General features: G+C 39.7%; 2 protein-coding genes and 1 non-coding gene across 7 annotated transcripts; 1 reads left to right on the top strand and 2 right to left on the bottom strand.

Annotated features, from left to right (window-relative positions):
- Positions 1–246: 246 nt before the first annotated feature.
- On the bottom strand, positions 247–990 carry LOC117488954 (transcription factor Sox-14). Its single transcript, XM_034138143.1, has one exon. It carries the CDS (start codon positions 973–975, stop codon positions 247–249), a length of 729 nt encoding a protein of 242 aa, XP_033994034.1. The 5' UTR covers positions 976–990.
- Positions 991–9,129: 8,139 nt separating this feature from the next.
- trnap-ugg lies at positions 9,130–9,201 on the bottom strand. Its single transcript has one exon. It is a non-coding gene; the product is annotated as a tRNA-Pro (tRNA).
- A 2,560-nt stretch (positions 9,202–11,761) lies between these two features.
- sept2 (septin 2) lies at positions 11,762–23,142 on the top strand. 5 transcript variants are annotated; one of them, XM_034137647.1, is made up of 14 exons: positions 11,786–11,907; positions 12,582–12,719; positions 12,837–12,878; positions 13,565–13,679; positions 15,140–15,226; positions 15,706–15,829; positions 16,334–16,468; positions 16,560–16,677; positions 18,026–18,127; positions 18,273–18,418; positions 19,612–19,734; positions 20,661–20,721; positions 21,589–21,685; positions 22,129–23,142. In XM_034137647.1, the coding sequence occupies exons 3-13, from the start codon at positions 12,855–12,857 to the stop codon at positions 21,673–21,675; spliced, it is 1,122 nt and encodes a 373-aa protein (XP_033993538.1). In that variant the 5' UTR covers positions 11,786–11,907; positions 12,582–12,719; positions 12,837–12,854; the 3' UTR covers positions 21,676–21,685; positions 22,129–23,142. The 5 variants fall into 5 exon arrangements, with proteins under 5 accessions (XP_033993541.1, XP_033993537.1, XP_033993538.1 ...); XM_034137648.1 differs by having other exon boundaries at positions 11,787–11,902; XM_034137650.1 differs by lacking the exon at positions 12,582–12,719 and having other exon boundaries at positions 11,762–11,907; positions 19,612–19,695.
- Positions 23,143–23,407: the final 265 nt, after the last annotated feature.

The raw sequence follows: 23,407 nt of genomic DNA, 5'->3' as shown, positions 1-23,407 counted from the left end.
TTAACAAAAATCTTTACTGTGCATTAACCTGGTAACGCGAATGGAGACTGTAAGTGTTTTTGGTTCTCAGTATGCAGCATTTCTGACATTTTGAAATAACATCTATGGAAACAATAGGCTATTATATCCATATCTTATTTGGTTGTGATATGTTCAGGATAGAAACATGTATTGTTCTGGTTATTTTCTCATATTTAATGGAGAGTTCCTGTATGTGCAAACTTTCCCCCATGTTGTGCCCGCGCGTCACACACTGGAGCTGGGGGAAGTGTACGAGTCCATGCCGACCTTGGGCACTCCTCCAGGGAAGAGGATGTAGGCGACCTGCGGCTGTAACCCGGCTGCGGACCAGGCGCTACAGTTACACGGCACCACGTACCCGGGGCCGGAGGGGGACGGGTGGCTGTGGGAGTGCTGTCCGTGGCAGGCCAGAGCCCCGAGCCCTCCGGCAGTCTGGTATCCGAAGCTGTGCGCGCTGTAGGGCAGAGCGCCGGCCGCCAGAGCGTGCGGGATCTCATGCGCCATGCGCTGGACAGCTCCGGTGCTGAACTGCGCCACGGGCTCCAGCAGCGAGAAGGAAGAAGGGGAGGAGGAGGAGACGGGAGCGAAGAAAGCTCTGGTTTTATCCCCGGGGATAAGGAAGGAGTCCATGGAAAATCCCTTCAAATGCTCTGCGTCCCCGAGCAAAGACGGGAAAACGAAGCGGTCCCTCTTCAGGAGGCTCTTGGGTTTGCGCCGGGGTCGGTACTTGTAGTCCGGGTGCTCCTTCATGTGCTGAGCCCGCAGCCTCTTGGCCTCGTCGATGTAAGGGCGCTTCTCCGAGTCGGAGAGCAGCTTCCACTCCGCGCCCAGTCTCTTACTGATCTCTGAGTTGTGCATCTTTGGGTTCTCCTGGGCCATTTTCCTCCTCTGGCCTCTGGACCACACCATGAACGCATTCATGGGTCTTTTGATGTGATCTAAAGGTTTTGCCATCTCAGAAGCTGGCACATTAATTATAAAAAAATAAAATATGTACCAGCTGGACTTTGGATAAAGTCACCTCTCCAAGAAGCGCATGCTCCTTGTGTGCGTAAAAGGAAAAGTGGTCAAATGTTTCTCTGTCTCTTTTCAAAAATAATACAAACTGTAATTCCAGATTGACTCAAGCATTTGCACAAAGTGTGACAGGAAAGTACATAGAAAGCAAAGCCTGGCTGCGTGAATAGGAGTCACACAGGACCAAGTTGGAAGCTTGTTATGGAGGATGCTGGGCATGGCAGACACTCATCACCACACCACTGTCACCGTGGGCCAGGCCAATGGGAATGAGGGAGCGCACTGTAATCCCTTCAGAAAGAATAAGTGACTGTACAACATTTCTGAGGGACTCCCTCCTTCTCCCTCTAATATCTACTGAGGCAAGTGCAGACAATCAGGAAACCAGTGAATAATAATAATGTTGCATATAAACACTGGACATTAGAAGGTTTAGTAAGGGCTTGGTGAGAATGTAAGTTGTTTTGGAATGATTGTTTATTTGAGAATATCTCAAAGGAAATTGCTATACTCTTCAAAGTCATGTGGCCACATCATTCAATAAATCAGGGGTGTAGCCAGGACTTTAGAGATACTAAAGTTCATGAATGTCTCAATTTTTTATTATTACTTGGATTTCTTCTAAATAAAAAAAACATAAAAAACAAAGAAATCCGTTCTTACTCTTGCAATTTTGAGTGTTTAAAAATTCCAACTGAGAAGTGTCAAAATGAAGCACACTAACGGCCCGTCCACACGGCGGCGTGCGTTGAAGCTTCAACGCTTCTTCCCATTCACTTTGAATGGGGTGACGTCACGCTTTGCCGAACTGCATTGTGGTCGCGTCGCTTCGCGTTGCTCGCTTCAAAAGTTGAGCAATGTTCTACTTTTGAAGCTTCGACGGAAGCGTCAGCCAATCAAATCATATGCCAGTACAAGCTCTAGCCAATCAAACTGCGTGCTTGTGTGTCCGGGGCGGGAGATTCATGTGATTGGTTGCTGGTCGAGTTTCAGACATACCCACCGGCAAGCTTCAACGCACGCCGCCATGTGGACGCTGCGTAAGAGTTCCCGGATTGTGCACTCCTAACGTTTAAAAACCTTGACAAAATCCATGCACAATGCAGGTAAGTGCATCATGTACAAAGTACAAACAGAAATATCTGAAGAAAAACTTTCAAGAAAATCATTAGGAAACTATAGATACCTGCAAAATACAGCGTTACTGTGTTTTCCCAATATGAAAGCCTAAATATTGTTAATACAAGGAATACAACTTTGTGGGATAAATACTGAATCCTTGTAGAAAATGTGGTTAAAAAGTTGTCAAGCTGGAATCTACCTTTTTAAATGGACAGTTTACCCCTTCATCAAAAAATACATATTATTTCTATTAAGTATGGTGCTAATTATCAATCTAAATTGTTTTGGTGTGAGTTTCCAAGTGTTCGAGATATCGTCTGTAAAGATTTCTGCCCATACGACAATATAATGGAACCATTAGAAAGCAGAAGGAATCATGCCCCATACTTATGGACAAGATGCTCACATGAGTTAACCTGCTAACGTAACTCTCGTCCACGAGTAGATTTCAAGTAAATGTTCACAGAAGCGCACAGCTAATTATTATCCAGAATGAAATCAAAGGCATGGCCTGCCCTATTCGGCATTTGATTGGTTTACCTTGAAAATTCTTACCCTGACTTGGCTCTCATGGCTAGACCTCGCAAATCCAACCAAGGAAGGAACCAATAACCCAAACTTGCCTCCATTTTTGTTGCAAAATCGCAATCTGTACTTTTTAAAACCCAAAGCCAACACAATCACTATTTTATATTCCTTCCCATGATGCCATGCAGCTTTCCTATATATCAATATGTGTACAAGCGGCTCACCTCGCCCTCCTCCATTATTTTAAAAATCAATATTAATCACAGCCATAATTCCCTGGCCCTGGGTGACTCATTGCTTGTTACAGTTTTCATAATTACTATATCTTATCTGATCAAATGTAGCCACCTCGCCTGTTATTGAAATGACATTGATGGAGAAAAGTCTGAGCGATAAGTTAAGTATAAAGTATACGGCGTGCGTGTATGTACTTATAAGAAGCTAGGAGTTTATGGAGTGGTGCAGGAATGAGTCCTAAAATCTGGAAATGAGTCAGCATTTTACCACTCCTGGTTCCCTCGTTTCAAAGGCAATGTGTTTTTGAACGTGTTTTTGGTTAGAAGCTTAAGAAAAAGTCTGTTGTTATCACAAGCTGAAGAGATGTTCTCGTTTTGTTCTACGACATAAAATATGTCAGTAAATACCTCGTTGGTAAATGCCTGAAGCTTCGATGATTCATAAAACAGCGGTTGCTAACAAGTGGCTAATCGAGAAAGGTACACATCATAATGCCAAACATTAGCCGCCTTTAGCTTAGCGGTGGTGAAGTCATGTGACCGTGCTGTAATTCCTTCATAGCCTAAAGTTAGCTTTTCACTGGAAATTGCATTTACGCTTCAGAAATAATAAAAGTTGTGTTTATTGAGTGTTGCAGTGATGATGTATTTTTGTTGGCTGACCTGGAAGTTAGCATCACAAAGGGCTCCCCGACAAAAAGCAATGGGATTTTCCCACTTGATTACAGTGTGTTTTAGAGGAAAAGATCTGTGGCAAACACACGTTTATGATACTTCACACCTTTCGTTCAGCAGGAAAATCTCCACATATTAACGTCACTTTGTGATTTTTGAAGAGTAAATGCAAACGGGAGAAGTAAAAAGCTAACACGAGGCTATAAACACCGCTAAGCTAAAGGTTGACTCGTGTTGGAGTGATGACGTTCAGTTAGCTGCTTTTATGAAGCTTCAGGCATTCATGAGTGGGGTAATGACCGACGTATAGTTTATGTCGGAGAACAAAACATGAATATGTTTTAAGCTTGTTTTAACCACAGACCTTATTTCAGGCTTTTAACCAAAAACACGTCCGAAAGTAATTTCCGAGCTTTAACACTCAAAAAAAACGTGTAAGTATCATAGACGTGTGTTTGCCTCAGATCTTCTTAGTATTCCAAAATTCAATGAAAAAAATCCCATTACGTTTAGCTGAGGGAACACTTGCATGCTAACTTCTGGGTCCGCCTACCAAAACCCATGATCACAACACCACTCTATAGGTAAAAACAGGGAATCACTGCATGGAGTAATACTCAGGAACACATTATACAAGGGGGAATGAATGACCTTTCTTGGTTTCTAAGTGTAAGCTTCTAAGCCACCTCTAAGGCACTGAAAAGGGCTCCTGGAAAAATGATTATTACCATGTCAGAAGCATGATGTGTTTCCCCGTAGTTGAAGGTTTAGGTTTTGGTCGCGGTGATAGACTTAGATATCAGGGTACCAGCGAGGAGGAGGTCTTTATTTCATTTACCTCCCACAATCAAAGGCTCGGCGGGCCTCTTCAAAGGCAAAATAAATGGACATAAAGGATCCAGTGGTGGAGGTGATAAGACGTTTTTCAGAGAGCAGACGGGCTGAGGGGATAAAGTGATCGTCAGCGGGGGTCAGACAGTTGATCTGTCACCTCGTGGCTGGGCTGTTATCTCCTGTGTGTGGGTTCAGGCCTTCACACACACCCAGGAGGCCCCCTCCGCCACACAGAGACAATGATTACCTTCGCAGGGGAAACATGTTTTAGAGAGTTGTCTGAGAACAAACAACATGAGAAGGCCGGTATGAAGAAATCTGTCTCTTGCAAACGGCTTCTATCATCTGTTCGGTTTTGCTCTTCCAAAGCTTTTCTGTTGGGAGTGTGTGTTTTTGTGTACCAGACAGTGTTTGCTGTGACTTCCAAAGGGCAGCGTTTCAACTCTGAAGAGATGAGGGGGGGGAGAAAAAAAAGAGTAATCCGGTTATCCCCGGGCTCTAAAGATACTGGTCCCCTCCTTAGGAGTCTATCTTTTCTTCTTATGTCAAAACTGTCGTCCATGCACTCAGGTGGATTAAGGAGTCACACTGTAAAAAGAAATTGACAGGTACAGAAAGACCTGGGGGTGAAAAGGGAATGAAAGAGGACACAGGGAGGCAGGACGGGTGCCAACGTCTGACAAGAGAAGAATCCATCGAGTCGAGTGGAGAAAAAAACTCTGCTATTTCCCACTAATTTGCTGTATTGATTAACTGAATAATTACCGGCAGAGCTGATCTTGTGAAACATATTTTCTTTCTTTCTCTGAGGGTTTGATAACTCTATTGTTCACCGATGCTGCAGCATTATCTGACTGAAGTTATTTTGGGTTTAATGGCAAGAGAGGCCAATAACACTGGAACTGAACAAAAGGCTCTCCTTGAGAACGTTCACTTCTGACACTGACAGATAACTAGTCCATCGAGAACAATGAAACATATTTTTGATGATTGTGGTTCTTTACATGTACAGTACAAATGTCAGACATTACCTGGTCCCAGCTTGGGAGGATTTGCTGCTTTTCTTTGTTTCATGTGATAGTAGGGTTGGGGTTAGGGTTGTGCATATCTTTGGGATTTAAACAGATGGTTGAATAAAACAAGGAAGATGAAGATTCAACCATTTTCTGATTGATTAATAGTAAAAACTATACATCGATACAAGTCGATAATTAATTTAAAAAAAGACATAATAATTGATATTGTATAAAATGTTCAAATGCAATCTTAAATGATTGTAAACATTATTATTTTCCTTACAGATTTGCTATATTAATAATAATACACTTTATTTATATAGCACCTTTCATGCTTGATGCAGCCCAAAGTGCTTTACAGAGTATGACAGAAAATGACAATAACATATTAAAGGAGAATACCACCTACATTTAAAATTCCAATATGTTATGTTATAATTGTATTTCTATGGTAGATTAAAGAAAAATATATTTGTGATCTCGCTTAGATTCAGAAAACATTCAAAATGAGTCTCAAACTTGTAATCAAGTCTGGAGCTGCTACATCAACAATAAATGGGAGTTCATGTGGAGAGTTGTATTATTATTGTCATACCTGCATGAGGTGTATTCTCTTGTATGGTTGTCAGTTATGAAACAGAAAATGTTCCCATATTGTCTTACTGTCATGTATTGCATGTTTCTCACTTCATTTCAATAGAGCAGCTCCAGACGTTATAATTGATGACATCTCAAATAACATTTTAACAATGTACTTTTTGGATTTGGAGAGACTACTTACATTTTTAGAAATTAAAAAATGTATGTGCTTTGGAAATGGGCGTAGTTCCCTTTAAAGGTTACATTTTAAAGTCAATAGCAATTCTGTTTCAATGTAGTTATACATTACATTATAAGCCCTTGCATAGCATTTATTTATTACTTATATTTCTTTTATATATAATAATGGTGGTTACTCTACACACATCCCTTGTTTATTACATATCATGATTAATCATTTGGTTATTAGAAAATAAAGCAAATAATTGCTAAAACAAAGTCAATGCTAGACTGTGTTCAAAGTTGTTTTCAATACATGAGTGCATGTATAATTTGAGAGCGCTTTACCTTATTAGAAAAAAGCGTAACACATTGTGGGTTATGGAAAAACAAATATAAATGTTAGAATGCCTAACTTGCTTTTAGTTCAAAAAAGTAATGGTTTCTAAAGCTATTTTTAGGTGTGAATGATATTTATTGTGTTATATGAAAAGTTCAGAAGCACCCATACTTCACATTTCGTCTCTTCAGCAATAATAAATCCACAAACAAGAGTTTCTGACACTTCTGAGCAGCCCATTAGGAAACATTTCAGGGGGAAAATCCCCGAGATTTGCTCTGCTCTGGGGGGATTTCACTAAATCGTGTGCTTATTCTGGTGATACTTAGGAAAAGTAAAGCGGTTTTAATAGCTTTCCCTCTGACACATTGATGCTGGAATATGCTCCGGCTCTGCGGCAGATAGCGTCAATCCTGAGAGGAGGACTTTTCATAAGGCCCCATCTGAACTAAATGAATACACTTCCTCCAACATGTGAGGATAAACCTGAGGGGCCACATTACTGCGGCGGCCCCTATCAGCCAGCTTGTAATACGACCGAGTCAGCAGTCAATGAGATACATTTGCAACCAGGCATCTGTCAGGGACTCAGCGCACAGAGCAGGAGATTTAAAATGTCCTGCGGTAAATTAAGTCCTGCTTGAGAAGTGAAAGGTGCCAGCTAAGCAGGCGGCTGCTTACTTTAAATGACAGACTGGTTAAGGGGGTGATGACGATGGGGTGATGGGGGGGAGGAAACTGAGCCAGGGGTGAGAGGGTTTTTTCTCATTACAGTTCCAATGCATTGAAAAAAAAATGATTGCGTGAAGAGACTTACTTATTTTCTTAGATTTTACATGATTTAAGTTCATGATCATGTTGTTTATACACATTTCAGCAGACAACAAAACTGAATTATACACACTATTTACGGTAGAATATTTATAATTTTCGCATAAAAATCCCAAAAAACACTAAACCTGTGTTATATATGTTGTTGATTTGTGTGCTTATATTATACTAAAACATTTTTTTTTTTTCAAATGTCATTTGATTCAAGGTTATGGTGTGTTTCATTTAGTCACCTGTAATGGCATCATATCCCCTTTGAACATGTGTCAGCTTTGTGCTTTTCCGCCATAAGCTCTCAAAGATGTACTTTTATATGGTTTTGGGCCACATCTTACTACACACTTTACACCTTTTCTGTTTCTTAAGGTTCAACTTCTAACTATAGATGAAGGATTGAAGTCATTAGACGTCTGGATCTTAAAGTTTTCAGTTAAAAAAAGCGGAACAAATATTCATGGCAGCAGAAAAGCATTAGAGAAATACAGATTTTTCACTAGAAATTGTTTTTATTCAGTGTTTCCACCAGTTTTAATCACCTGTTCCGTTTATTATGGAGAGAAGAAAACATATAATACAAACAAGTGCTTGACAGGTATGATAATCTATCACAGCTCTTCTTTTTTGGGTGATATCATAGCAAATAGTGAAGGGAACAGGCTATACTTGTGCCTTTTTATAAGATCTTTTGAAGTCTTTTACGGATGCAACTAGCCAAAAGCCAGTCTATTTAACTCACATAAAGGACAGGTACTCATACATTTGACTCTTACATGATCTTATTATTTAACCATAAGCAACAGTCCCTTACATACACAGGCGTTGATATCCTCGTACAGAATGTAGAACTTTTTAAATAAACTGTAATAGCACAAAAACATCTAAGTCTAACAAAATATATGAATAAAATAAAAGCAGATTGTGTTGTCTATTTACAATCATGTTATCAGTTTGTGACAGTTTATTGCGGTTGTTTTTATAATGTAGCTCAACAAATAACAGAATACATGTGGTTCAGAGAATGTGTGTACCTAAAGGCTTGAAAAGACGTTACGGTATGGTCCTTTACAGATTACATTATCCACTTTAAAAAAAAAAGGGAAATATCAGCAACTTGTATTCTTATTAATAGGAGAAGAGAAAGCCTATAAGCCATATAAACAGGGTGATGGGTACAGAAAGGAGGAACTTAAAACATATGGAAACTCACTTCATAGTGTGAAGCCACTCTGCAAATGACAGAGCATGTCGTCACTAAGAGGCTTAAGGAAATAATGGAAATAGTGTAGCTCATGTGGCGATGATATGCTTGCTGTAAGAGAAAGGGGAAAAGTGGTATTTACCGAGATATCAGCTGGACTCATGTTAAGCAAAGCAGTGGCTGTCCTGAGCCAGACTGGGGGGGGGGGGACTTCTGTCACAACAGCAAGCTCAGATAAACCCCATGGGTGAAGACAGAAAGGCATTAAGTGAGCATATTCACAGTCTAATGCACAGAATAAGTAAAGACATGTGATGCCGACCGAGAAAATAAGACTGTGTAACTTACACATTATATATCTATCTATTTTATGTCAACATCCACTAGAGACCAGTATAACAATTATCTAAAGATGGTGCCCAATTAGGTAGTCACTTCCGTTTGTCTATTTCTGCAACAATACAAGCGTAAACGAACGAGAAGATTGAAAGCAATTAGAGCACACTATGTTATACTGTGGTATAAACAATGTCATTTATTATAGCAAAACTTGGGCTCGTCCGGGATTTGAACCCGGGACCTCTCGCACCCAAAGCGAGAATCATACCCCTAGACCAACGAGCCACACTCGTGAAAGAAAGAGGCACAGTTTCTATAGACTGGCAATATGTCTTCATTGATTCCTATTTTTTTATACAATTATACTGGATATTAAACATCACTCAGGGCCGTTTCTCCATCGAGTGGCGCCGAATGCTGGGCATTTAAACAGCATTTAAACAGTCCTTCGGCGCCACTCGATGACGTAGTATACTTGAAATAGTGACTCTGCAGGAGCTCTACTCGACATTGAGAAACGGCCAGAAAGAACACGGCTAACGCTAGTAAACTGAAGTAAACAGTTACAGCTAGCTAGCAAGCTAACCTAGCTTCTTACCTGTGCTTAACCCCGAGAGCCCTGTATGAGCAAACTAACTAGCTAACGTGAACACTGCATGAAACAAAAAAAGTTCAAGACAGCTCAAATTAGGCTAAAATGGAATGTATCCCATTGTAAAATACCGACTGTTTATTTCAAATCAAGTAAAGAGACCTTTCTTTGTTATCAATGTACCACACCACACCACATCACTTTAACACACCTTACCATTAAGGAGTTCCATTTGAATGTAGCATCAAAGGGTGGAACAAATAACAGGATAGGAAGTGGAAAAAGGTAAAGTTAGCTAATGCAAACTGTTCTGAGTTTCATTATCAATTATTCTTGTCAAACGTTGCATTTTCTTGCCTCTTATAGGCAATTCAGCAATTGATTTTCTATTTTTATTTAGCACCATAATTATAACACAAAAGTGAAAATCATTACTATTACTACTTAATATTGCTCTGCTCAGTCAAGAGTGCACCCTAACGCAAAATGCAACTACTAATGCAAATTCAAATGTAGTCTGACAAATCTATGAAAGCACACCTAAGCAACATTGTATGCTGGTATAATCTATTGAAGGCATCACTAAAAGAAAATCCAAAGAAAACATTTAATGCTACAACAATATGTTTTATTTATTGTAGGCCCTATTTTAACATGCCAATGACATTAGGGTTGTTCTTTTTTTGGAACTCATTGTTATTTATGCTGGTGAACCTTTCATCATTATGAGTGGAGTGATATAACTGGGTATAACTGAATATATAATTTGCTTTTATTTAAAGAATGCAATGTTAATTATCTAACTTCTATCCGTAATTGCAAGTTCAATAAACACTATTTTGCCTTAAAGATGAGTATTATGTTTTAAGACAGAATCAGGCTACTCATTTAAATTGACCAAGAAAGACAAATGGTAGCACATTAACGCAGAAATGTATGTGTTTATTTACAGCAGTACTTTTGACTTCTTATAGAAAAAGTACAGGTGCCAATAATTACATTAACGGTGGCTCTGTTGTATTCAAGTGCAAATGAAAGTGACAGTGAGGAAGCATGACCAATAAGAGGAGTCTGAAACTGAAGCAGCAGAATTCTGGAAATTACATTTTGATGATTTGTCTGCTGGGAAAATCTATTTGTCATCCTGCCAACAATGTACTATGCATGTAGTCTGTCTTAATAGTTGTTATTGTTTGCATTCTACAGCTGACTCAGTTGTGATATTTTACTGGGATCTCCACCAAATATATATTATTCCACAGGGGTTTCATTCTGATTGTTCTGTAAGGTTGATAGATACAGATACTACATCTGCTATTGTACTTCTTAAATATATATGTTCAAATATATAACACAGTATTCATGTGTTAATAAGCCCAATTTATTAAATAAATTCAGTCAATTAAAGTTAAAAACATTTTCGAACAAATCTTAGTTGATAAGAAAAAAGCCCAATAATACATTTAAATAACAACCTTGAAATATACCCTTCATATTTCCTCTTATTATAAGCAATCTGAGGCTCCTGTTTTAAGGGATGAGCTGCCAACACAATAAATGAAACCCTACGAAGAGCTGTGTTTTTTTCATCAATATCAACCATAATTAGCTACATTTGATTGATCTTTCTAACTTGTTATAACATATGAGAAAAAATACCTCTAGTGAGCGGCCCAGCCCTTCGTATGTTTTTTGTATGTGGCCCTCGGTGAAAAAAGTTTGGACACCCCTGCTCTAGACTGAATAGATACTGCGTAAGAAATAAAATCTTTACACGAACATTACAAAAATGTTAGCGAAAAGAAGCATAAATAACTAGAAGATATGGATCATTATTTAAGTAAAACCAAAAAGCGATTTATCGATTCCAATTTGGGATATCTGTATCTAATACACAATCAAATATACAAAACTGAAGTAAGTGTTCAGTTGAGTTTCATTTTAGAGCACGTTATTCGATGGGTGGGGTCTTTGATATTTTGCATTATGAATACAAAAAAGGCCTACATTAGTAAAACATTAATCCTTTAGTCACTTTAGTGTACTTTAATAAGATACTTAAAAAAAAAAATTTCTGCTTAACCATTCATGAATAGTTTTAAGAAGTTTAGCAACATGAAACAAATATAGATGCTGCTGTGTGAATGTTTGAATATAATATTTGTAAGTTTACGCTATCTTTTGATACAACTAATAGTGCATTTCCATATCTTTATGTGTAGTGTTGGCCCCACGGCTGGCCCTGCTGCTCGCGCCCAGTGCATTGTGGTCTATGTGCTAAAGGAAGCTGCAGCACCGGAATCTGAAGAATTCGAGGTGTCCGCCAAGTCTGCTGTTCACCGTCGGCTAGCCTCTCTGTTCCCCTATCTGTACTAAACTCTCTGCGGACACACTGTAAGGTAACACTTGCTTATTCCTCCAACTCATGACTTATTTATCACTAAATTGTCTCAGGGCTGTGTTAATGGCGGTATCGCAGTTAAACCGACGACGCTAACATTAGCTTTTCACATCCTGCAGGAGAAGCTAGCTGCTCTGCTAACGTCAGTTAGTACTTAACGCTACAGCTTGTCTTGTACCACTTTGCTAAACAGCTAACAAGCCCTGTTAGCATGGTAAATGGCTGTGGTTTGAGTTACAAGAATAAGAAGTAACAATGAAATACGGTGTTTCAAAGAAGAATTCGGCAACAGCACATTCACACCCACCCGGTTGTTTCCGTTATGATAACGCTCGCTAAATAAACATATCCCCATTCTAATAACGGTAACGTTTACGTCAGCTAACTTTTTACGTGACGTTAAGAAAATTAACTAGCAGCTTGTAACGCAAATTTTCAAAGCTGTTTTTAAATTAGCTCAAACTACCTTGCACTATAGGCTTGTGCACTTGCATACATAGCAGTAGTTTCAGTCTGAGTGCTGTGGGTGTGTTTCTCACTGTTTCACTTCATTTAGAGTGTTTGAATATAACACACCGATTTAACTACATACAGCAACTAACACCCAGGTAGTAAACACAGGATACGAGTTGGGGTTAATAGCATCAATATGGCTTAATCTGTAATCCTCAGATCATAGCTTCGTAGTGGGAGCAGATGTAATGCAGCTATCTAAGCAGGAAAAGCATTTTTTTTTGTGGTGAGAGACAGCACTCGAACAAACCTTACTGAGAACAAACCAGACTTCCTGTCTCTCACACAGTCAGGCTTGTAAGTATGCGCCTATATGAATGCCTCCATTTCAGAAAAGATCGTTTTTAGAGGAAGGATTTGTAGAAAATTAAGTATGTTTAACATTATGTGATGCATTCTGTCTTTTTCCTTCAGGTCTAACAAGAAGAAAACATGTCTCAGGCCGACAAATTGAAGGTGAGTCTCCGAACACAGACCATCTTGACCAAAACAGTATGCAGTAATACCAGATTGCTACTTCTTTTAGACTAATCACAGAGTTAATCTTACGTGGTATTGTTTTCTGAATATGTAGATAAAGTCTTCTGTCTTTTTAAATCATCCAGAACTTTAGTTCATACACCGTTGAATTTTGGGTCACTTAGACATATGCTTAGTGTGCTGCTCAGCATGACTCATTGTCGCTTTATGTGGGTGGAAAGGCCCCAAGGCAGACTCAAAACACACCTCTTCTTAGGCTCATCAGTCAAGACCTTTGCTGAAAGGATGAGGAAAAGATACTTCATAAATCCTACAAGACTGTGAGGCTAAAATAAGTAGAAACATGTACGTTTTCATGTTGGATGGTCCTATTGACCTGCCTCTCATTGGTCTGAATAGTTCTGTGTATGACAGGTCTGTAAACTGTGGAATGATGGGTGGAAATAGACTAGCTATTAGCCCTCCTAAATATTCTGGCTGTTTGTGAACAGCTGTTTCCTCACTGGTGTCTACTAGCACTAATAACTAGCTATAATGTTTTGGAAATATCTATAGCCAAACCATGTTTAACCTAAACCTTGTTTTGATTTTAGACAACAAAGTGTGTCCAGAAGTAAAAACATGTTTGTATTTGATGACTTTACTTTGCTTTTGATTTACAGCAGGGCCAGTTCAACAACCCTGAGACCCCAGGGTACGTTGGATTTGCCAACCTGCCAAATCAGGTTCATCGCAAGTCAGTCAAAAAAGGATTTGAGTTTACGTTGATGGTGGTAGGTGAGTGAATCATCAAGCCTTTTCTCGTTTTGTCCTTTTCTTCTTGTCATCATGCAATACTGAATGTATGTAGTCTGAAATATGATCGTGTACTCAGTGATAACACGGTTTATGCTATCCCGCTAGAGTCAACATGCATATTTGAGGAATGTGTTCAGGCTTTAAGGCTCATGTGAATTGGTTTCTGTGACACATTTATGATGGGAATTTTGCCACTAGCCCACATTATACAGCTGTAATATGCTGTCCTTTCTACACTTCAGTTCAAAACTCCTTCACCTCTATTGTTCATTTGAGTTAATAAGCTGATAGCAGAACAATGATTTCAGTAAAGCATAGGTTTATTTCTGTGTGAATGAAGTCTGTAGAATATGCAGATGACACATATGTGTATCTGCTCAGCTGGCGTTAGTGTAAACTCTTGATGTGAACACTGTGACTGTGTGAACCTCTCTGCTTGTTGGTAAGGGGGAGGGTAGAAGCTCCCCTGAATGCTGCTCATCCTTTTGCTTTAAAATAAACCAGAGAGGAATGTAGCCAGTGAGCCTCGAGGGATTCATTGACACAGTGGACAAGGCCTGCTGTTCCCTCTGCTGCAAGAATACTCATTATGTGCTTATTTAACCTTCTGTGTGACTTGGCTTCTTCCATACATCTGTCATTTCCTGTTTCCTAGATAGCTGCAGTTCTTCACTACAGATAAAACAATATACTTTGAAACCTTATCATTTCACGTTACTTGAGGTTTTTCCCATAAAGAACCTTTACCACATGTAAATGAAACTGTATATAATGTAAATGTTCATATATACACTCAGGTTATTCTGGCAAATTCCCAGTTAAGGACTTAGCAGAGACTTGTGTGAACCTTTTGTCTCTGCTCTGGTGGGAACCGCAGTAGCTGCATTCCTGGGCAAAATCACATGAGCGTTAGGATGTTAAAGTTTCAGCATGTGGAACTCTGTGACCATTAGACACATGTTCGTAGTGTCTGACCGTCATAGTTTGTTCAATGTTGTTCACTGCTGTTGTTTGAACTAAACGGCTGTTGAAGTTTCATGGATTTTCCAGTCAGATTTAGGCAAAAATCTCGGCTAAAACACAGCTCAGGGGATCTGACAATGTTTTTAGTGGAAAGATATTTTTAGTCTGGTATAAGGCTCAATCCTTTTCTTGGAATCAGGCCATCGGCTATTATTTAAATAACTGGCAAAGATTTATACTTCGGTGTCAGATAGCATCATAATGTATTTCCGGATGGAGCCGGTCGTACCGTGTGTCACAGACAGATGTTTTTGTTTCCTGCAGAAGTGAGGATGATCTTTGTTCTATTCATTCAAACCCAACTCTGAGAGAGGAGGTTTGCGACAGCCTTGATGGGCTTTTTTCCATTTTCAGCAGTTGTGTTTTATTGATGTACTTTGCTGCATGGTGACTGTTTCATTTTCCTTTGTCAAAAGGTGAATCTGGACTTGGAAAATCCACCCTGATCAACAGCCTGTTCCTCACTGACCTTTACCCCGAGAGAATCATCCCTGGAGCTGCAGGTAAAACACACATACTCACACTTCAACACACACACACTCTCACTCTTACTGAAGCTTGTTAAAAGGGTAGACGCTACAGGTGAAAAGGTTTCAAATTCTGGGGCAAGGATATCACCATAAAACGTACCCATTTGATAACTTACAATTAGACAAGTGTTTTCTATGTTCGTAAGTTCAAATATGCAAATGAGATGACCTAATGCTAACTTTTGGTGAATCTAAGAGAAATCTCAAATGTATAAGAATAAAAAAAAAAAAAAAGTAATATAAGCAATGTAAACACTTTATATTATAATATATACTATAACATCTGAAATGTATATTTTGGATGCAAAATAGCTCAAACTCTTAAAATGGTCATCTGCTTAACAAACCAAATGTTTTGCCTGTGGTGTCTTACCGTACATCGTATGTTGACGTGGACTGACTGTGACTTTCCATGTTGTCATGAGTTCTCTCACTTTCTTTTGTTCTAACAGAGAAGATAGAGAGGACGGTTCAGATCGAGGCGTCGACGGTAGAAATTGAGGAGCGAGGAGTGAAGCTCCGCCTCACCGTGGTCGACACTCCGGGATACGGAGACGCCATCAACAGCCAAGACTGGTATGTTTTGTTTTTAGGGTGTATGATGATGATGATGAGATAAAGGGGTTTACATTTGAAATTACCCAGTGTCAAAATTGTTATCTTTATCAGTGATGAGCCACTAAACTGAGGCAGTGAAAAATAAATGTTTCAAGTCCTAAAGAGAACGTATTCATGTAGACTTTTCATAGACCCAACATGCATCGTCCATTACTTGGTCAGAGCCTTTTTTCTTTTTTCTCTAACATAAATATGAATACCTTTTTCTTCTGGGGAAATAAAACCTAAATGTATGGTTTTTAAATCTAATGAAGTATGTGTGTGTTAAAGATGGACTCCTTGTCTTTAAAAACTTCTTTCTGATAAATTCAGGAGATAATTATTTTTTAAATATCTGATGTATATGCATTTATAAAGAGTTGGATAAAGGGTTTACTTTTTTCTTTTGCATTAAATGTTTTCAGAAATGTGTCTTAATAGTTTGTCTTCTGTAATGAAATTGTATTTATTTCTCTTACCCAGTTTCAGCACCATCATCAGCTACATTGATGACCAGTTTGAGCGCTACCTCCATGACGAGAGCGGTCTAAATCGTAGACACATTGTTGACAATAGAGTTCACTGCTGCTTCTACTTCATCTCCCCGCTGGGCCACGGGTGAGTCCTGCTCTACATGCTCACACCGACAGGGCTTTCACTTAGTAAACATTTTACAAATACTTATTTTTGGTCTGTTTCCTGCCCACAGCCTGAAGCCCCTGGATGTCCAGTTTATGAAGGCCATTCACAATAAGGTCAACGTGGTTCCTGTCATCGCCAAGGCGGACACGCTCACCCTCAGAGAGAGGGAGAGGCTCAAGCGCCGGGTGAGGACAGCACAGTCACCTATTGTTCAACTTCACTTCCAGTTCCTGAAATAACCAGCAGCTATCATGTGCTCATGGTCACCACTGTTACCGTCCACTGTATGAAAATACTTTTTGTACCTAAAGTACTAAACTAAAACGACAGGAAGTGTCAAAAGTGATTTTGATTCAAAGAAATGTTTCTAAAATGTAATATTGCCAGGCCATTTTTTGTGGATGTCCAATTAGTGTTGATGGTTAATGTAGTCAATTCTCTGTGAGCCCTGTTTTTTTAAACTGAGTTCTCTTTCTCACGGAGCTCAATTAGCAGTTCCCTAACAGGCAATGCAACCCAATAGCTTACAATGGTGTTACGGGATGACTCTCTCGACAGTCATCCTTCCTCTTGAGCTGGCTAGTCTTGGTTGTCATTCCAAGTTTATCTCGTGGACACCGGAAAAGCTCCCCAGCAATCCTCTGTCCAAGTGATTCAATCTTATGCACGCAAAAGAACTGCCCACAGTTGACACCTATTGCAGCGGATTGATTCTGTTTCTGAATCGGAATTCCTTTATTTGTCCCGCAACGAGGACATTTAAGGTATTACAACAGCAGAAGTATTAGTGCATATCAAGTGAAAAGAATAGACCTGCATTTTAAATTAAAAAGTAGGTACACGTTATTAATAATAAAAACACAATAAGTAAAAACAGATAACAGTTGAGTACACCATGGTAAAAAACAAGAAGCACTACATATATTTAGTTTAAAAGTGACCTTATAAAATGATAGAAGTAGCTCGTATTGTTTACAGATTTTAGATAAATTGAAAGAAAAATAAAGCGTAAATTGCACAAGGGTATATTGCACCAAGTTTTATATTCACAGGATTATATTTTCTGTTGATAAGAGAGAGCATCTGGGTAAAGGTCCAGTTCGACCTGGTGAGTCGATGCTCTTCTAATATCCTCCTCCATAACGTCCTCTGCACCTGTATGTAATGTACAAGCAAGGACAACAGAGTTTTGTTTTTAGATCTTTTTTGCTTCTAACCTAGAACCGGTTTAGGAAATTCCGTTTTGAAGTGGAATCTAGCGCATCCCCTGGCTACCCAGAGGCGGAGACTACAAACTGAAGTAGATTGTACTTTGTCACCGTCACATCAAGTGTCGCTGGATGCAGAAAGTGCAATAGCAGAACATTTTCTCTGTCAATATAGCAGGCACTGAGGAATTCAATTGCTTCAATGAACCACATTTACCTTTAACACTGTTTACTGACATTCACAGGATACTATTAGTTTGAATTTACAGTAAACAAAGTAATATAGGCTGATTTATAACGTGTTTTCTACTGTCTTCTTGGTAAGGTTCTGGATGAGATCGATGAGCACGGCATCAAGATCTACCACCTTCCTGATGCTGAGTCTGATGAGGATGAAGATTTCAAAGAGCAGACCAGGATCCTGAAGGTAAACTCTCCACTTCCTGCTCAACTTATCAGCCCTTATTTATTGTTTCGTTATCATGCCGATTAAATGTTAAGTTAGGTTAGGTCCGTTAAAGTGTTCCATTTGCTCTGTGTTTGAAATGTCATGAACTACTCCTCTTTTCCAGGCCAGCATCCCTTTCGCAGTTGTGGGATCCAACCAGCAGATTGAGGCCAAAGGGAAGAAGGTGAGGGGCCGCCTGTACCCCTGGGGGGTGGTGGAGGTGGAGAACCCAGAGCACAACGACTTCCTCAAGCTGCGGATCATGTTGATGTGAGTTGCAGATTTGTACATTTGAGTAATAAGAAGCAATGAAAATGAGAGTTCCTGACCTGCCTAACTGTGTGCTACAAATGTTGCAAGTGTTGCTATCTTGGAGAAGTGGGTAGTTTGGCAGGTTGAAACAAAAATGAAACATCCATTTTGGTAACTTATCTGCAGCCTTCCCTTTTGCTATCTGCGTCCTTCTAAGGAATGAGCCTAGGAGTACACAAGGTCCTTCTGAACACGCACACACGGTGTCTACTAGGGCTGTACCCGAATATCAGAATATTCGTTCGTTGGAGTACTATTCGGGTTTCAATTTCGTTATTCGGATATTCGTTTTGTTTGTTTTTTCGTTTTTTTCCCGTTTTTTTTTCAAATTGAATTTATTGAAATCTCCAATATCAACGTAAGAGCTTGTGCCTCTTCGGGGGGTGCTAACACTTAACCATAAACGTTATCGTTTACTTTCTCCGTCTTTATATGTAGATATTACTTTTCAACAACTTCCTGTCAACTGCGCTAACTCCTTCAAAATAAAAGCATGTCCATAAATAGGAAGCCAAGCCAAATTACACTTAAGACGTATACAACTGCAACGAAAGTACCAAACACAATGCAATATCCTTTTCAATTTCAAAGAACACAAATTGGGTTACATTAACAAATAAATATAAAACAACAATACTGTAGAATAACAAAATGAATGCCGTGAATACTCCGAAATACACGTGTTGAAGCGGTTCGCTGCTGATTACTACACCCCCCCCCTCCCCCCCAGCGTGGGCCGAATATTCGAATATTCGCTGCTGATTACTACCGAATATCCGGAGCCCGAAAAATGGTATTCGGGACAGCCCTAGTGTCTACTTCATTAAGCTTCAAAGTTTTGTCCATATAACGTCGGGGCAGAGAAGAAAAGTAGTATTGTTCCCAATACAACAATCGCCCCAAACCTTAGATTTTCTTATCTTACAATGAACCCTTCATATCTACCTAGGGAGCGGGTCCTTTTCCACGTTGTCTGCTATGTTGCACCACCATTTTTTTTTAAGTAGCTCAGAAGGGACAAGCAAATACCACAGTCTTGCAAAGGGAAGCCTGGGCGAGGGTTTATTAGCCGTTGCAATCCTCAACAGCAAAGCCAGATTGCGCACAAAATACAAAGTCATTATTGGTTGGTGACCTTTTTTCTCCCACAGAACCCACATGCAGGACCTACAGGAAGTGACCCAGGACCTCCACTACGAGAACTTCCGCTCGGACCGCCTCAAACGGGGTGGCAGGTTGTCCTCCCATGGTTACATTCTGCCTCTGTCTCCTGCGTACGTACCTGTCTGTCCGCTTGCTTCACTGCACCTCCCCCACCTCAAACAGCAAAACCTTACAGTAGACGTATATCATTATTCCAGTAGTGTTTTAAACAAACGACACAGAAACGACGCCACAGATGTTACAGTAATAAAACATCCAGGGTGGTGTACAAGGAAGCTAGAAACACTTGTGCTCGATGGAATCGCGTTATCGTTCTTTTGTCTATCGACAGTTCAATATTAAACTAGTATCGTTCTGTAGCTGTAACTCATCATTTTGCATGTTCATGACATCATTTAGGCCATGGTAGCGCAGCAGTGGCTTTAATGCTGTGTGCATAGCAGGTTTTAGAGGGTTCGCTCATAGCTAAATAGCATGTGTAGTTGAGTAGAGGTCGTAAACAGGAGTACTGTGTGTTCCATTTAACATAGTGCGGACATATCATTTAACCCCCCGATGTAGACCCAACATCTTTTAGCCTTTCTTCTAAAGCCTGGCCAGGATAAGGCATTCTTCACATTGCCTCGCCATCTGTCCAAAGATGGCGGTCTGCTGGAGGTATCGTTATATTTTTGTTTTCATCTGGGGGAGGAAACGCTGTCCCCCCGACTCCTCACACCTTCTCTCTTGAGTCTTCTTTCTTTCATCTCTTTGTAGTTATTTGTTGTAGCTGCCCACTCTTCACTTTGCAAGAACAACTAACCCACTGATCCCTTCTTCACCTTCTCAATGTGGCTTCTTGTCAAGTTTGCCTAATGCTACTTCAAATAGTTCAACGTGCACTTTCAGGAAAACACCGACTCACTCCACTGATGCTTCACTAAACTTAATGATTCTTTGCTTGATTGTTATACATTCTGCAGAAATATAAGAGGTTGTGTTATCAGTGTGTAGCATCACGGAAACATCCAAACTAACTAAAGCCGTGTTGATGCAGAAAGGGCCCGGAGCCAGAGGAAACGGACAAGGACATGATCCTGCAGGAGAAGGAGGCTGAGGTGAGACACTTCAGACATGACACCACCTTAGGCTTCTGAAAAATACATTATTTTATTTATTATTTGTCATAGATTTACCCTTAGCATTGGCCAGATTTCTTAAAGGAACAGTTTCACATTTTTGGATATACACTTTTTTTCACTTGAGACAAATATTAAAATTGGCATTTTGTTTTTATCCAGCAAAAGACATTACACAAAACGATACACCCCCCTAAAAGACACTGAGGTATTGAAGTATCGAAACAAGTTTCCAAACTGAAGCGATTTTTATGATGAGTCAACAGTAAACACAAATGGTAAAATACACTTTACAATAAATAAATAACCACAACCATGAGTTGTCCTTAAGCACACAATATGAGTCTAATGGTTCTAGTAGTATGTAAGATCAGCTGCTGACAGACAGATGCGTGCAGAGACACACGACTGAACAAATAATCCGCCTCCAACTCAAGAAAGCTATTTCTGTGAGCTTTACCTGAGCTGGATTTAAAAGAAAAAAGAAAACTTTGACATAGCCAGGCTAGCTGTTCCAGTCCATATGCTAAGCTAAGCTAACCCCCTGCAGGTAAACTTAGGTTACAGACATGAGTTTCTATTGTTTCATTCTTTTTTTCTGGATGAATTACACTTTGAAACCTAGGAACAATGAAACATGTCAAGTAATTGTTCCTGTTGTGTTAAGCTGACAAATGATTCACAGTTGGTTTCTGTTGAATTATTCATAGTGGGAGTTGTTACTAGTCAATGATTTCTAACTGGCATTAATAAGAAAACATTTAGTAAGACACCTCTGAATCTCAGCTGAGAGAATGTGCTGTGTTTGGAGTGCAGTTGTACAACATGTTGCTCTGTGTTGCACAGCTGAGACGAATGCAGGAGATGATCGCCAAGATGCAGCTGCAGATGCAGAAGCAGGGCGACGGAGAGGGAGACGGCCAACATGTGTGAAGAGTCAACGGTAGGACATCACCCCTGGCCCTGTTATGGCTTTTGGGCTTTTCCCTTTCCTGTAATGTGTTTGAAGCAAGTTGCTTTGTATGTAAATGGTCTGCAAAGGCTAATATTCCCAAAGATCTCTCGAGATAATAAATAATTTTGTTAAATTCAAATGGCTCAATTGTTCTTGTGAATGTTGTTTTAAATAGTGATAGAATGTTGGCTTTTTTTATTTAGCTAGCGCTCCAACACATTGTACGTGATAGGCTAGGGGGCGGGACATCTCTGCAGCACAAGCAGTATGAGAAAAAGAAAGAGCTTTTGAACACTAAAGCATGGAGACGTGTCAGAGTAGAGGAACTAAATACTAATACGATCCTGAACATGAGCAGAATGTGGCCTCTTTAACTTAAATACCTAGATTGTCAGCTTTTGTTTATGCTAACTTGTTCTTTTCCCCTGTAGGTGTTCGGGCCGCTGCTCCAGTTTGACTGAGGAGGGATGATAGCTGAGAACGTGTAAAGGCATCCTGGTTATTGCCTGCTTGCCACTATTTTTTATTCCAATCCTTTACAGGATCTGGAGTCATTTCTTTTTATACATACAGTAAAGTATATTCAAACAGTGTTATGTTTATATATTTCCACACGGTTCTATTTCTTTCTTTCTTTGCTTTTGCCAGTCACTCAAATGAAGTCATGTGACCCATCTTCTGAAAAGGTGGCATATATCTTTCATACAAACTGTTACTTTTTTTTGCTATTTAGAAAACCAAAGTACTGTTACTTGTTTTCTGGAACATCTCTGAAAACACGTGCTAACTCATTTGGGAGAGTGAACTATGGGACAACTGGTAGCTTTTTCCGCCATTGTTATGCCCTTTTTGTGATATTCTTTTTGTTGAGAGAAAACATGATTCTCTCTGTCTATAAATGACCACTTAAGTTTCCAATTCATAGAGTCCACCTCGCTCATTGTTAAAAAATTAGCCGAATCATGTGCATACAAGTCGACCAAGGTCAGATTTTCCAGTGAATTGTCCCTCCTCTCCTGTCAAAGTCTCCATTGGTGCAGTTCTCAGATCAGTGTATTTTAAATATGATGGCATTCAAGTGACAGTCTTCCTATAGACAAATGAAGGACTTTCAAATGAGGTGCGATGCCTCTGTTTGGTGCTCTCCATCAACTAGAAGTAATTCCTCCATGTTCCCTCTACAATGTCAAGTGCCAGGCCGCATTGTTTCGTTGATGCAGGGAGAGGTAGCAGTCCCTACTGCCGAGTACTCTGTGGTTCCCTGACCACAGAGATTGAAAAAACGACCCGATGAGGTCGGTGTAGCCATCGTTCCCCTCACCAGCCAAGATGTGAGTTCTCGACATTCCTCTGTGCTGTTTTTACCCAATTTTTAAAGCACCAAATATTGTTCTTGATGCATATATTGTAATAAGTTTAATAAACTTTATTAATCTCTTCTGTGATTTGAGGCTCTTTTTTTTTGTATTTATCTACCTGGTCTAGTATAACATGTTCCCACATTTACATCAGCCTCTGCTACTGTGTTTTATTTCAGTGAGATGAGTTGCCTCGGGGAGACAAAACCACCGTGAGATTGCCTTTACTAAGTGTCTGTAATTACAGTTTAGTGTGAACAAATGATCTGAAACAATCTTTTTGAGAAAGGAGGAAATGAAAAGGGAAAAAAACGAATCTGATTTTTTTAGACATTGTTTGCTGCGACAATTT

The sequence above is a fragment of the Trematomus bernacchii genome, unplaced genomic scaffold (assembly GCF_902827165.1).
Source record: "Trematomus bernacchii unplaced genomic scaffold, fTreBer1.1, whole genome shotgun sequence".
In the NCBI taxonomy this organism is placed as follows: Eukaryota; Metazoa; Chordata; class Actinopteri; order Perciformes; family Nototheniidae; genus Trematomus; species Trematomus bernacchii.
The sequence above is the reverse complement of the archived record's forward strand: the minus strand, read 5'-3'. Positions and strand labels throughout refer to the sequence as shown.